Source organism: Mercenaria mercenaria, chromosome 8 (assembly GCF_021730395.1).
Source record: "Mercenaria mercenaria strain notata chromosome 8, MADL_Memer_1, whole genome shotgun sequence".
Classification (NCBI taxonomy): Eukaryota; Metazoa; Mollusca; class Bivalvia; order Venerida; family Veneridae; genus Mercenaria; species Mercenaria mercenaria.
The window spans coordinates 10,092,922-10,109,214 of NC_069368.1; the positions used below are offsets into that span (position 1 = coordinate 10,092,922).

The 16,293-nt window shown below is 33.6% G+C and overlaps 1 protein-coding gene across 3 annotated transcripts in view; it reads right to left on the reverse strand.

Annotated features, from left to right (window-relative positions):
• Positions 1 to 16,293, reverse strand: part of LOC123523074 (limbic system-associated membrane protein-like) — a 157,599-nt gene that overhangs the window by 44,392 nt on the left and 96,914 nt on the right. Inside the window, exon 1 of one of the 3 annotated variants that reach the window (XM_045300685.2) lies at positions 8,865 to 9,114. The exons of the other annotated variants lie outside the window; for them this stretch is intronic. Within the exon in view, the coding sequence (XP_045156620.2) occupies positions 8,865 to 8,916 (52 nt within the window). The 5' untranslated portion in view covers positions 8,917 to 9,114. Of the gene's footprint in view, positions 1 to 8,864; positions 9,115 to 16,293 lie in introns of those variants that run through there. 3 annotated transcript variants of the gene reach the window in all.

Sequence of the window (16,293 nt, forward strand, 5' to 3'; positions counted from 1 at the left end):
TGCTCTCTATGTGGAATGTGATTAGGAGCACTACAGAGGTTCCTGGAGGTAAGTGCATGAATAATGACCACCGCACTTCGAAATATTTATCACATATTGAAACAACAGATATTTTTCCTGGTGTCAATTGATCTTTAATTTGAGATACTTTAACACTGCCATATTAGCTTTATGTTGTATGTTTATTTTATGTGCCGCTTTTGTTATTTTAACTTTAAACGGCAAATCAAAAATGAACAGTTTGTGAATTGACACTTCCGATAACAGGAACAGGACCCGTTTTCATCTGTATGGTCGTTATGCATTTTAGTCAAAATACAGTTTGGTTTCGATTTCCAATTATGAGACATGTTTTAGTGAATTTACTTTCAACTCACGTCATTATTTACTTTTATTGTTCGCTAAAATTTTACTCTGTGTGTTTCAATTTTAGCAGAACACTAAATGATTTGTCAGATACTTTGAGAGGATACAAAAATTCCAGAGAATTCTTGAAGTAATAGGTCTGTTACAATCATAAACTATGTGTAATAATGAGTTTTTTGAACGCCTTGATTAAAAGATGATTACCTTCTACATCATGAGAAGAGTGTTCACAAACATTTCAAATAAAGAAACTATTTTGCGTACTAAAAGTGCCCTAGTTTGAAGATATCCGATACTTATCTTCTTTTAATCCTTTTATCTTCATACGTAATACTTAAGTAAAGTATGTTCAACAGGCTAAAATAACTATTTCCTTACTGGGCAACTAGGCTAGAAAATTACAAATTAAAAAAAAACTTCAGTAAATATCAAACACGTACGACAAGATATGCAGGTTGGATTCAAATTTATTGAACTGTAGCAATTCTTGGTGCTCCGTGTAATTCAATGTTTTAGCTGCGAAAATCTTTCCCCCTTATAGTAAAGAAACATAAACGTGGCCCTCTAAATATAATTCATAATGAAAGAAGGAAAATATGGATATGAAACACTTTTTATCTTACTTCATTTTGTTTGTCCGCACAAGTCTGCGTTAGTATATGAATACGCTTTCTAATATAAGTTTAAAATGTATGTGTGGCCGGGCTCGTGTTTCTATGGTAACGAATTATCGCTCAGTTTTGAACAACTTTATATAAAAGCTGTTTTCTCGACGGCTTCAGTGCCATTTTATTCAGGGCCTAAATTAAACATTAGAGTTAATATAGAGGCAGAATATCAAACAGTTAAAATTTCATCATATTTTGTCGTAAAGTTTTAAGTAACCGTAGAAACAAGGGATGTTTAAAATTTCTTACATCTTGATTTTTCTTTAATTTCTTTAAAAGTATTAAATCAATCACTTCAATTTCACGTAGTTTCAAACATTTTATTTTAAAGTAATATGTTTGTTTGGCCTATTTTTTTCATTTATTTAAACAAATGATTATGTGAGCTTAACTACCTACAACAGTACTTCTCGTCTGATATTTGTTATGGAAAACAATCACATGGTCTTGCAATTACAATTCACACAGAACATTTTCAAATACACTTAATAAAAAGCTGAAACTCTGTCTTTAAATAGGCTTGTGTCAAAGCGGCTGCGAGGAACGCTTCCATTTATTTAGTTCACGATATCAATATTTTATACTGAAATATAAACAATTTTTGCATAGTTATTAGGATATAAATACCAAAATGACCTATGAAAATGGAAAACTAGGTATTGCATATCAAACTACTCAATTTCTTATTGAAAATTGCACGTAAAAATTAACATTGAACCCGCCGATCATCACAGTAAAACCAGTCGCCAACATCCATTTCCCTACATTCCGCATGCCACAACAATACAAGCCACAAATACTGATCATTAATCAAAACGGACGCTTTCGGCAAATAGTGGCTGCTTAAAATAAGTGAAAACAAATAATGCTCAAAATCACGTACTTTCTAGATACAAGCTATTAATTTTGCACAGTTACTGACACTGAACATCATGACGTCTATGATGTCATTTGAACCCAATAATGTTTTTCTAGCGTTTCTGCTGTAACTGATTAATTATAACATTGAGCATCAAATCTGAGACAGGTTTATGTAAGTTTTCAAAAGAAAAAATAATATTATAAACAAATATCAATTTTGACTTAAATGTTGTCGTAAATTATCACATTCGGTTTTCAGTTGGACATCCTGCAGCTGGGCACACATTCATATTTTATTGTATACCTCTTCCTTGAATAAGTGTAAAATAATTATCACTTGTTATTATTCAAACAAATCCGTTACTTGTACATATCTGTTTTACCATCTTTAGATGTCACACTGTGTCACGTGCCTTTTTAGACTTCTCATGAATAAGAATACAACAAAGCAATGAACTGAACATATAAAGGACAAAGTTCATTTAAGCCTTTAATATATATGGCCTATGCAATTTTTTTAAATTTTCAAATTGGCTATAATTTGACAACTACATTATTGTTAGCTACCAGAATGTTTATCTACTATAAGGAATTTAGTTTTTATAAACAAATTTATTATTGAACTGAATATTGCTGAAAGCACATAATTTTAAGAAAACGGGCATTTTTTACCATAATTAGGTCATTTTGGGAATGTTTTTAGTAGTGAGCACACTCAAGGACCACAAAAAATTTTTGACCATAGGTCCAGCTTATTTCACGGAATTTATGGTCATTTTTTATTGTGGTCGACAGCTGTGCTCATAGCGAATATTTCAGATATGTTTAAGAAATTGGTTTAAAACTGAAGGTTTCCCATACCCATGATGTTAAACGTATTTTCAGTTATGTCCGATATTTTCGTCTATAATGAATATATTGTAAAATATTTTGTGCAGTTTGATAAAACAATACTTCTTGATGAAAGAAAACATTTTCTTTACTCCATTTAGAGACTTTCAGTTTTTAGGCCATTTTGGTGCATAAGTGAACTTTCTCCTTTATCAATGCTTTCTTCACTGGAAATACAGTCTCTCTGACTGCCATTGCAAAGAACAACAGCTTATTTTTACATTATGATTAGTGTTTTGTGATTAGCGTATCTGTGGAAACAAACGCTCTAATTTTATTATCTCTAATGACTTCTTTTATGTTTTAAATCATCGCTGGAACATGTACGGTAAAAATTCAGACGTAAAATAAGTGATTGAATAGAAATGTTGGCTTTCATATCTCATTGACAGAGCCATCAAATAACAGTTATCTCAAAAATGCCTTTTATCTTGTTTGTAAGAATCTAATGGGATTTCATTAAGGCAAATTCCACATTCCATGATCAGTGTTTGCATGTTTTTCAGTTTTATCATTTTATATTCAAATGATTTCGTATATTCAAGTCACCAGTACAGTGTATAATAACACTGACAAAAGGATATTTTTTTGTCTCCTTTTAGAGGGTTTTATCTATTTCACATAATTTTCTTAGTTGTTTGTGGTTTTTGTTCCTAATTGGGCTGGGAATTGGGACTAAGTCACATCAATTCAAGCTTGGCCGCATAACACCTATCTTCAGTCGCGGTATATAAATTACAAGTATATTGTTATTTTTGATATACTGAAATTATACCTGTCCTCATTATCTTTACCGTTTAATAGTTTAATTGGTAACATATTATTTAAATCCAAATCCTAGTCTTGTAGAGCGAAAAACGAAATAATTTCCCATTAAGACTGCATTTATTTATACCATTGGTACAACAATTCCCAATTTCAATTTTGACATTATAACAATAAATCTGACGCTAATCTAGAGACTAGTCTATAACAACGAGACGCTATGTAATGTTAAAGTAAGGTCACTGGCTGTAATCGACAGTTTGATTTAAGACGTCATAACCTCTTGCTTTCGATCTAATTGGTAGTAATGCTAGAGTATCTGATAAAATGCATGTAATTAGGGCAAAACTAAAGTGGATTTCGTCCCTAAAAGTATCAATTAAGAAACAAGTTCGTCAAGTGAGTCATGACGAATGAGAAGGGATAAATGAAATCATGATGATAGAGAATATATGAATTAAATAAAAGCTGAATAGAAGCATGATTATGATATTTAAATATGCATTAAGGAACAGCTGCTATCGAAATTATACTTAATCAGTGCAAACATACTCTTAAAACGTTTAAATTCAGTAAAGTTTAACTATAATGACGAATTAATAATGCAAAATACCTGTTTGAATAAATACCTTCTATTCCTTAGCCCAAACGCATGAGGGCAAATGGAATTTGAATTGTTTGCTGGCATCTTTATTTGTTGCAAGAATCCCGTTTGAAGTTTGGAGGATAAATTTGAAGTTAGGCATATCTTTTCAACAGCCATTACGTATTAAAGCGTCATAAGAATTTTTGACACTCTCAAAATATTTGGGCCGTTCCATGAGAAAACCTGTATTAGTGACATGATTATATTTATTGCATAAAATTAAATAGTTTAAAATATTGAACAATCACTGTTTTCTTATGGCCATGCACAAATTAAAATAGAAACTACAGTATTGTATTTCAGATATCTAAAAGCAAAACTACCATACTGTACAAATAAATGTTATTTGTGTTGTCATGGCAACAAAAATTCCAAAGTACAATGCACCATGAGAATTAAGAGGTGTTTAGATAAAAGGCCTTTGATGAAACCAAAAATACAGTTAAGTTATTTTTCAGTAAAATCATTTTAAACTGTTTTTAATTATTTATATGTAATATGATTAATTAGTGATACGCATAATATGTTGCATAAATGTCATAAAAATACAAACCATATACGACGACGTCATACTGCTTTCATGATGTTCATAAGGTCACTTGTCTAAATGGCTTTGGTGACTTAATTAAAAGCATTGTAAGTGTTTAAACAGTGAAGACAATTTCTTTAAATATTCAGATTTGAGAGGTAAAAGAATGTTCTTCATGAATATTTTGTTATCTCAATTTTGACTTGTTTCAATTAATACAGGTTTTGTCATGGAAAGGTCTATTTTATTTTATCAAAAGAACTGGAAGGAATGAGCCCTTTTTGTACTGTAGAGCTATTATGATGGTGTTAGTAAAAGAAGATTCACTAACAAGAATACATACAGCTTAAATCATTCCATATACAATTAACCTCGAAGGCGCAACAGTTGGAATGCTTCCATTTCTATTAACAGTTTCCTTAATTAAAACATTTTGATTCAATTAATGGGATCAGTTCCTTGTGTTGCCCTCATATTTGCGTAACTATTTTGTAATGTTTTCTTTAAAATCTTGTATTTGTCTCATGTTTTTGTATGTATACAAGCTGAGAATTTGTTGAATAAACTTGAAAACTTTATAAAAGAGTATAAAAGAGGTTGGATGTTGACGACTATTAACTTCTATGAAGTTAAAGTTAACTCATTTGCCAAACAGTTACAAGCATTGTATACAAGAAAGCGATCAACATAGAAGATTAATCAACAGGGATTTGAAGATATCTGTCAAGTCTACGAAAAGTGTTATTAAAAAGATTTTTTTTTCAAAATACATGTACTAGCAGAAATACTTATTGACATAGGTTAAATGCAGAGGGATAAAATGTTGTTTTTATATTTGCAAATGTGTCTTATTGTTTGAAATAATTTCCTGTTGCCTTCTTCTGCAAGAAAACAACGCTGGTCAAAATAATTTACAGCATAATGAACTTCTTAAAATATCATAAACGATGGTAAAATTCAACAAAGATAATATCTCTTTTTAAATAGCATAAAATATACGAGCGGTGTTCCAAAAATAATGTCATTTGTGTTTTATTTCGCGGAAATCGTGTCATGTGTACACAAAACCACCTCGTATCGATAGAATGATCACTGAATCGTAACATAGGTAAATATCTCGCTCACATGTTCACTGACCTTGGTACAATATACATTGCCTTATAGCGTATTCATTACACTTTACACAAAATGACTGGGAAAAGAGCTGAAAATGTGCTTGAAATTAGGGCCTACATAAAAGGTAGGTCGCTACTCGGCATGAAGCTTGTAGATATTCCCCGTGAGGTGTGCAACATTTATGGGGAGGGGCAAATGTCTCACAGGACTATTTGTAGGTGGGTAGATAAATTTAGGACCGGACAGCAGCACCACAAAGATGCTGCTCGCACAGATTGTCCTGTAACAACTACGTCGAAAGGTAACATCGAAAAAATCCTCAGTTTGCTAAAAAAGAATGCCCAATCCACCGTAAGGCAATTGGCTCGAATGACAAACTTGTCGTTAGCACGAGTTCATGGAGTTTTGAAGAAACACCTAAAACTTAGAAAAATAAATGCAAGATGGATACCCCATTTGTTAACAGATGAACAAAAGAGGACCCGTGTAACAATGGCAAAAAAAAACTTCTGAACATGTACCCAAATTACAGCAAAAAAAGTTTTTGATAATATAGTTACTGGTGATGAAACCTGGGTTTATTATTTTTTAACCAAAGCGGAAGTATTTCAACCGAACTTGGGTCACCAAAATTGCGAGACGCCCAAGTATTGCCAAACGAAAACGAACGGTGAAGAAGATTTTGTATGTACTTTTTTCACTCATAAGGGTCCAATCATTCAAATTCCGGTACCAAAAGACAGTACGGTCACAGGAAAATTCTATAAAAAAGTTGTTCTAAGAAAATTGAAGAACTACTACAAAAGTCGCCGCCCCAAAACAGGACTTAAGTACCTCCGACTTTTGCATGATAATGCACCCGCTCATAAGGCACGCATTGTGACTGAGTTTTTGGAGTCAGAGAAGGTTACCATCCTTCCACACCCTCCGTTTTCGCCAGACCTGGCCCCCTTGGAACTATTTTCTGTTTCCCAAACTTATATATCATCTGTCTGGAAAGAGATACAAATCGAGAAATGCCCTTGGATCTGCTGTTTATCAGTATCTGATGGGTGTTCCCATAGAAGAGTATGAACAATGCTTCCAAAAGAGGACTGACCGGCTCAAAAGGTGTATTCAGGATGACGGCGAGTATTTTGAAGGGCAGAGCAAGTTAAAATGATCAGAACATTTGCAGTATAGGAGAACCGATGCAAATGACATTACTTTTGGAACACTCCTCGTATACTTAATATCAGTTAAATAATTTTTTTATATCGAAGGCTGAACAAGAGTTCTTACATGCAATGATATATGGCGACAAACATTTACCTCCATGTTGGCCTTAAACTGATTTGTGACACGATTAATCTTTAAGCCGAATACTTTGTCTAAATGAATATTCAGTAACTTTATTTTATTTATTTTATTTATTATACCAGATTTATATAGCGCCCTCTTCATGATCAATTTCACGTTCAAAGGCGCTTTACATAGTTCAAATGCAGCCACACAGGGCGCAATATTCATCCTCTACTGGTACAGACACAGAGCGATCTGACCAGAGGGACAGAGTGAGACAAAGCCCCCACGACAGAGAGATCAGAAATCAGATACAGGCTTGTCCGGCTAACTTAGCCTAGCTCGTTGCGAATAGACAGCCTGGTTCTTTAACGTGCCCAGTGTATAGCACTGATACATGCAAGGATTTAAGCCGAATACTTTGTCTAATTGAATATTCAGTAACTTTAAGCCGAATACCTTGTCTAATTCAATATTCAGTAACTTTAAGCCGAATACTTTGTCTAATTCAATATTCAGTAACTTTAAGCCGAATACTTTGTCTAATCTAATATTCAGTAACTTTAAGCCGAATACTTTGTCTAATTGAATATTCAGTAACTTTAAGCCGAATACTGTGTCTAATTGAATATTCAGTAACTTTAAGCCGAATACTTTGTCTAATTGAATATTCAGTAACTTTCCATATTTTACAGTGGCATAACATAATTACTGAAGCGTATTGGATATCATTCGGTAAATTAACACTTTTGTAAAGAAAATAACCTTGCATTGGCAGTTCACTTCTAGAAGACTTGCAAAATATAGAGCATGGAATTACTTCATCATAAATACAATCAGACACTCGTTAATTTTAAGAAGTCCGCAAGTGACACTTAGCACTTGCACTACCTTGATAAAGGCGTTAAAATGATAATTGAGCCGCGTCGCGGGAAAACCAACATAGTGGCTTTGCGACCAGCATGGATCCAGACCATCCTGCGCATCCGCGAAGTCTGGTCAGGATCCATGCTGTTCGCCAACAGTTTTTCTAATTGCAGTAGGCTTTAAAAGCAGTCAGCATGGATCCTGACCAGACTGCGCGGATGCGCAGGCTGGTCTGGATCCATGCTGGTCGCAAACCCACTATATTGGTTTTCTCATGGCACGGCTCATATGCGTATGGGTCAAAGTGAGAATTTTTTAATTGCAGTACACTTACATTATACAATAGAGAAAAGACTACTTAAATGGCATGCATTTTTATTTTTAATTTTCTCAACTTTTCAAAAAACAAACATTCACACAAATCAGCTCAAAGTAAGAAACGAAAATTGTTCGCAGAAACGTTGCAATTTGAACGACGAAAACGATTATGTTGGTATATTTTTCTATACAGGATTACAATGTAATAAAAATGATGTAATGTTAAAACAAATGAATGAGGATGTGACTACTGGATCCGGACTAACTGTATTTTTCGCTGGATATATGCTCTGTAAAGCAATGGACAGAATATATTTTGTCTATGAACAATTATTAAAAGTTATATATAATTTGATTCCACTGAAAATTATTTTTCATGACTCCAAAGAAAAAGATATGGGTGCGCGTACAAAAACATATTAGGTAAACTTTTACCCGATCGTCTAAACAAATGTAGAAACCGAGACAGTCATGATACCTTAACAGAGACAGAATTAATAATAAAGCAAAGTAACTTTGCACACACTGTTGTTTATACAAAGTTATATTAACTTACCTGAACTTAGGGTAATCACAATAAGAACTGTAAGTAAACTTTTTATCGCCATCGTTTATAGTTACACTGTTAAGCATTTCCCAAGCGTCTAAACTATTTCCAAGGAAAACAAATGTTGATATCGTTCTTGTATACAATTTAAATAATTGCATTTATATCATTATCATTTTTATTCTTATATGGCCATTACATATACGAATATATACAGAAAACATAACTGTGTTTCCAGCGTCCCATGTCATACTTCGTATAGAGACGAAACATTCGGCTGCTGAAAAAGCAGACGACGAGAGGTAAAAAGGTCGAATGGAGAAATCAACCAATAACGCGTAACTTACCGCTTATAGCTGTACAGCAGCGAATACCATTTAAAGACAGTGATCCTTTTGCGACAGACCAGTTAGTACATACAGTTCTTCCCTAATTTTTTCAATTTGTATAAAATGGTAAGAGTGTTATTTGAAACAGGAAACAATTTCGAACAGATAATTGAATTGGTGACATGGCAATATGTTTTACAAATGTTACAAATTGAGTTACAGATACTTAAAAGGAAGACAATAAACTAGGTGTACAAATATGTTTACTTCGATAATAAAATTTTAAAATGCCAACTCTAAATAGCTACACCGTCCTGTTTTCATTATTTTGAGAAATAATGGGAAGTAAAACCTTCGTTGTTTGTGCTAAAGACTAATTAGCTAATACACTGAAAGATTTTCTAATTATATGAAGTGTAATATCTTTTGTAGGAGTAATTGCAATTCTGACATTTATCTAAAAAGTCATAACACCTCCTTTGATGAGTATGCAAGTCATTTAGCTGTTGTTTTTGTTGTTGTTTATATATTTACTTATGATACAAACTGCGCGCATCTTCAGCAGTTAACATTTCTTTTTGCTGTTAACACTGGTATGCAGAATATTGAAGAAATGGCACAGACATAAGTGTAATAAATTTTCACATTGCCATGAAAAGAAAGAAACGTTTAAAGTTTGAGATGCTTGTACAAGTCACCACTAAATTATAAAGAAATTCCATTTAAGATTATTTCTTGTTCGTTTATACGGGTATGATAAAATCTGTAAAAAACATGTTGGCTCTCTTTAGATCAATTGCCAGTCCCAAAGTTATATAAATCCATATAAATGCACACATTCTAGAAATACCACCTAGTCGTTATGTTTAAATTTTTACGGCATCTTACTACAAAAATATCAACTGTCTATAATTACAATAAATAGATAAAACAGCAAAAAAGGAACACACGAGAAGCTTCAGTTTTAATCTCAACCGTGAGGAAAAGGAGTTCAAGGTATCGCTGAACATTCTGTTTGAAATTTTGACTGCCGCGTTTTCGAACGCTACTGTGTTTATGTCCGCCGTCCAGCGGAAAGGATCGCCCATTATAATATTGTACCAATGTTATTAACACGAAAATAAAAGTTTCTTTCTTTCTATACAAAATACACATATTAGTAAATATTCAATCATCCCCTTCATTAGCTAATGTTCAAACGTTTCATTGAGAATGTATCGCTGTATGTCGTGCACTGTGTTAACGACACATAAAGAAATAACGGCCGTATAGCGTTAAACGTGTTAGTGACTCATACAGAGATTACGGCCGTATAGCGCTTACCGTGTTAGTGATTCATATAGAGATTACCGTATATCGTTTACCGTGTTAACGATTCGTATAGAGATTACGGCCGTATATCGTTTACCGTGGTAACGATTCGTATAGAGATTACGGCCGTATATCGTTTACCGTGATAACGATTCGTATAGAGATTACGGCCGTATATCGTTTACCGTGTTAACGATTCGTATAGAGATTACGGCCGCATATCGTTTACCGTGTTAACGATTCGTATATCGTTTACCGTGTTAACGATTCGTATAGAGATTACGGCCGTATATCGTTTACCGTGTTAACGATTCATATAGAGATTACTACCGTGTTAACGATTCATATAGAGATTACGGCCGTATATCGTTTACCGTGTTAACGATTCATATAGAGATTACGGTCGTATATCGTAATCGTATGTAGTTGCTTGTGTTCAGGTTTCCTGTAAAGGTACTGCCATATATCGTTTATTGTGTTAACGTTTGGAAACCTCCCCAAGGTAGCCGCTCTTGTCTAAATAAATGCCCGTAGCGGCACATGGAATCAACTTCTACCACCAAAACCTGTGAAGTCGACACATGACCTATAAATGTTTCGGTGTGATCTGAAATCCAAGAAAAAATATTTAAAAGTTTTGTTAGGACGTTACCGCCGTTTAACTTTAAAGTCTAAAGAAATCATACGTTATTTATATTGATATATATCGTCATAATATTATCCATATCTTCTTTTAATCCTCCTTGGCAGTTTAGAGCTGTTATATTTAATAAATGACAAGCCTTAGGGCATATTCATTATTCATATGTGTCTTAAATCGTAGATTAAAGTTGAAATAATTGTAGTAAAGTTTATTTTCGGATTAATAGATGCTAGGATGGATCGATTATATTCTATTTTATTGCTGCCTAAAGAAATAGAGGATGATTAATGGTTTCGGTGTAATATCACGTTATAATTTCACCGAGTGGGCACCAAAAGTGATATTTTCACGAGTGGCGCAGCCACGAGTGAAAATAACAACTTTTGGTGTTCACGAGTGAAATTACCGTGATATTACATCGATACCAACAATTTTTCTGTTTATTTTATGTCTAAAACTCTACTTTTGTTGTGTTTATTTCAATAAAATGTCGAAATTTGCGGGAAATTTTATCAGGAAGCATCGCAAAGATGACGTCATTTTAACGACGTCATCGTCATATTGTTTCCGGCTTTCAGTACGCTCGGTAAACTTTTGTGACGTAATCGGTATCAGATTTGATAATTTATGAGTGGCAGGAGTTTATCAGATTATATTCGCCGTTTATTTCGATAAACACCGAAAACATAAAAAAAGCAATATCATATCCCTACATTATCATTTACGTTACTTACCAGCAAGACTTAACCCGCAAACATTACCATTAAACTGGTAAAACAAGTGAGCAGAAGATGTTCCATGTATTTGATATTGCGTCTTTGTAACAATGTGCAACATTTACTTCTCTTTCAATATAAGACATTACACGTCCTATCGAACACCTTTTAAAACGGTTTATTGTTGTATATAAAGTGTAAAGTGAACATGTACGATGTTTTTAACATTTTGCTGCACTGTACGTATAAACGTGCTTATATACACAAGTCACAAGAATGAGTTATTTCTTAGACAAAAACCTAATCTAGGCAATTTGTCTTGCATACTCTCCATGAATATTTATGATTCTGTAGCAGTCATTTCAAATAATTGTCAGCTAATTCCACTTAACACTTGATAAGGTCTGGTACAACAGGAATTGTAGACAGCTGTACCGGCGGGGATGTATGTCAAATGCGTTTAAATTTAGAGAGGAATCGCAGACCCTGGATAAGGTCTTGAAATGCAAAAATTGTAGACAATTGTGCCGGCGGGAATGTTTGTAGTTGCTTCAATCTAATATTCACAGAATATGTTTTCTTGATTACATTTGTATTTAAGATGGCATAGGATTGTGGAGGCAATATTACATAGAAGGAGACGATATTGCACTAGACTACCTCAAGTGCTCAGAAGATCCTGAAAACAAAGATGCCATTCAGGACACTATAGTAACTCTGACAACGTATCTAGGTTATAGCGGGCATGTTCAGAGAATTCCAAAAGAAGCCATTTGTTCTGATTTGAACCAAGGGTTTTATTTCTTGAAACTCTTGTCCTTTATGCATGTCTGACTCCGGTCAGCTTTTCCATATTTTCGTTAAACGAATTTTCATTACACATTTATATTATACAGCATTACTAGGAATGCAATATGTGTAAAGAAATAAAAATTAGTAAGACTTTGTTATTGGCTTATACTTTATCAAATCATAAAGTTTGCACACAATATGAAACAAATTACCTAAAGACACATGTAAAGAAATTATACGATGCTGAAATTACATATTACAAATGTTCATGGGTGAAACACTTATATAAAGACATTCCAGTAAAATCAAATGTGTGTTGCCTACAGTAGAGATGTTTACAGCGTTGTTGAAATGATGATATTGGAGAAACTGATAATGCTATTGTTTATTTTCATGAGCATTTATTGGCAATGCCTTCAATTAGGTACAGTTCATTTAGACGTAAAGAGATTGTAGTATGTTGCAGTTATATGCATCATTTAATGCGTTTCGTCTGTTTTTTAGTATTAAACCCATAATTTGCCTAATAAAATAAGCACTCGTCCTAATGCCTTGTGAATTATTTATTGGTCATTGAACCAAAAGAATTTTCACTGAAAGTGCGTCTTATCAAAAACGAACGTATTGAAATTGATAAATAATTTTCAAAACGTCTTTTTCTTGTTGCAGTATAATACGTAATTCTGCAGTATTTCTTATTGTATTTGAATATTTTTCCAATTTAGTGTTGAGTCAAAATCAGTATTCTTTCTATTGTTCTTTAAACATTAATGAAGAATAATAAGGTCTTAGAAAAACGTCTAGGTAAGGTAAAGATCTCACTCATAAATTATTGACCAAAATGATACTTGTCGGCAAACTCGCACACTATTAACATCGTGTTAAACACATAATGGTAAAATCAGACATTTATTATTAAATAGTTGTCCTTTTTTGACATTGTTATTGATGCAGAAAGTGAAAAAGATACTTAGGGTTTTCAAAACTGTTTTATCAAGAAAGCTTTATATTAATATCTATACAGCGTTTTACTGCTGTTTGTACTGCAAAATAAAGTTGATTAAAACATTAATGCTTCATAAAGTTCTAAGAAATAATTATGTGAACCGCGCCATGAGAAAACCAACATAGTGGGTTTGCGACCAGCATGGATCCAGACCAGCCTGCGCATCCGCGCAGTCTGGTCAGGATCCATGCTGTTCGCTAAAGGTTTCTTTAATTGCAATAGGCTTTGAAAGCGAACAGCATAGATCCTGACCAGACTGCGCGGATGCGCATGCTGGTCTGGATCCATGCTATTCGCAAACCCACTATGTTGGTTTTCTCATGGCACGGCTCATGTCAGTTTTTGCATGATGCACATATCTTAGATATTCAGCACAAATTTAGTAACAATGAATCTGTCATGAGACAACATCAACATACGAAAGTTTGCACTAAATAAACGGAACGCAGGTCAATGAAATGATACATAGGTTGATAAGGTGTAACCTGCACTAGCAAGTTAAGTAGCTATAGGAAGCAATTTAGATCTAGACCTCGACAGAACATGATTTGATCTTTGTAACACGATTGACTGATGACAAAGACGTTTGATTAGGAAAGAGAATCAAAGCTGCATGACATTCTTAAATAATATATTTGATAGGATTCATTGATAATGGTCATGATATCTTCATAAACATGGGTGTCTTTTCATATTGAATCTATTAAAGAGTTGAATAAAACAATAAAACGCGAGGCTATGTCGAGCGTTTTATTTTTACATGTAATTCAACGAGTTTGATAAATTCAATGTGGGAAGACTAAAGAGTAATATTCTTTGTATCACGTTTTAGCTTTTCCCCGCTTAAACATCAAAAATTATTCTTTTTTACCTACTATAGAGTAAGTGATTTGACTAACGTATGTTATACTTCGAACGACGTCAACGTCAAATCTTTATTACACTTGTGTAATACCAAAATAATGCAATGGCATTATTTCACTCCAGCGACGTCAAACTCCAGCGACGTCAAACATATGAAAAAATGGTATACTGAATAAGTAAGTTTTCATAATAATCATTTAGTGACTCAATATTGCTTTGTTTGTAACCGTACACACATAATATACTATATCGTATAGGCAAATTCTTCTTCTTCTACAATTTTGCTGCCAACAAACTAGCAATTCGTCAGGAGGTGCTAACAGCCTTTTCATTTCATATGCTGATATCACATTCTGGCTGTAAGCAGACGAATTGTTACCGCTTTTTAAGTATTATTTACACTGTTATGTGTGAATAAGAACACGGTGGGGTTTAAAGAGTGGGATTTGGTGTTACTAAGCTCCAATTGTGGTTTTGACACCGGACTGTTCCAAGGCGTAGTCCTGCTTTGTACGGTGTATCTGTTCACTCCGTCCTTTATTAATGCATTCATTTGTGGCCTGTGTACAATGTTTATACTTACATATATCTGTATTTCCAGTTGAGTGATGTATGGGCGGCTGCATTGTTTGAAAGAAGTTTTCTGATAGATATCCACCTCCGAAGATGTAGGGATATTGTTTTGGCGTTGTCCGTCCGGATGTTTGTCCGTCCGAGCAAACGAGAGAACATTTGTTGGGTCCTGAGGATAACATGTAACGGCAAAGTCTGTTCATACCGTACTGTTTATTTGGTACTTTCTGTCGCTTGTTGGGAACTTTATCACAAAAGAAATATCCAATAAAGATCCGTTCGTAAGAATTTCATCTAGAATCACCAAACCGCACGGAATTATTAATTAGCAAATAGCCTTTGCTCACACATAGTATTATTCCCCTTGATAAAATAAAAGCAGAGTTTTCCAACCTGATCTGATTGAAACAAAAATTGAAAATGCTTATAATTCATAAAGTATATCAACTAGAATCACTAGCGCCTCAGTCGATATTCATATATCTCGCGGTGAACATTTTTCATATCACCCTCTCAAAAATGCAATATTTACTTTATTATACCGAAAACATATAAAGGTTGAAACGTTTTACTGGAAAATCAAGATAATGAGTTAAATCATTTTATTAACATTATAAAGTCATTACTAACCAAACAATAAAGACAGTAGGGGTCTTTTCTTGTTAGAATTCAGAAATTGTGGCGACTTTGCAACTTTTCAAACAATATGATAGGTTTGGCCAAGACGTTTACATATCGTTAACCCGTATAATAATTATTTATGCGCGTATTTCAACGTTCTGTCAGATGCCGTAAATGACAGCAGTAGCATTGGAAAAACGACGATAACTTTCTTATTTCTAAACGAAACATATAAGTGTGAGCACTCATTTTCTAAGTTTAAAATACTTCATTTCCTATCCGATTATTATAGTTTCGAATCAATATTTGATAAAAAGTTGCTTAAGAAATCTTTGGCACGGAGAGATCAATAAAAAAGAAAAAACGGCATGGTTCTATAATGCATGTATTTACTCCTATAATATATATAAGCCCCTACTCAGTATTGATCGTCGCAGTCTTTTAATCAATGCGAAAGTATCAATCGCTCAGTAGGAAATATGAAAAATAATATCACATGAGAAACAAAATAGTGCTGTTGGACATGTGATATGAAATTACGAATCATATCACATGCGCAGAACAGAAAATAACGATTTTGAGC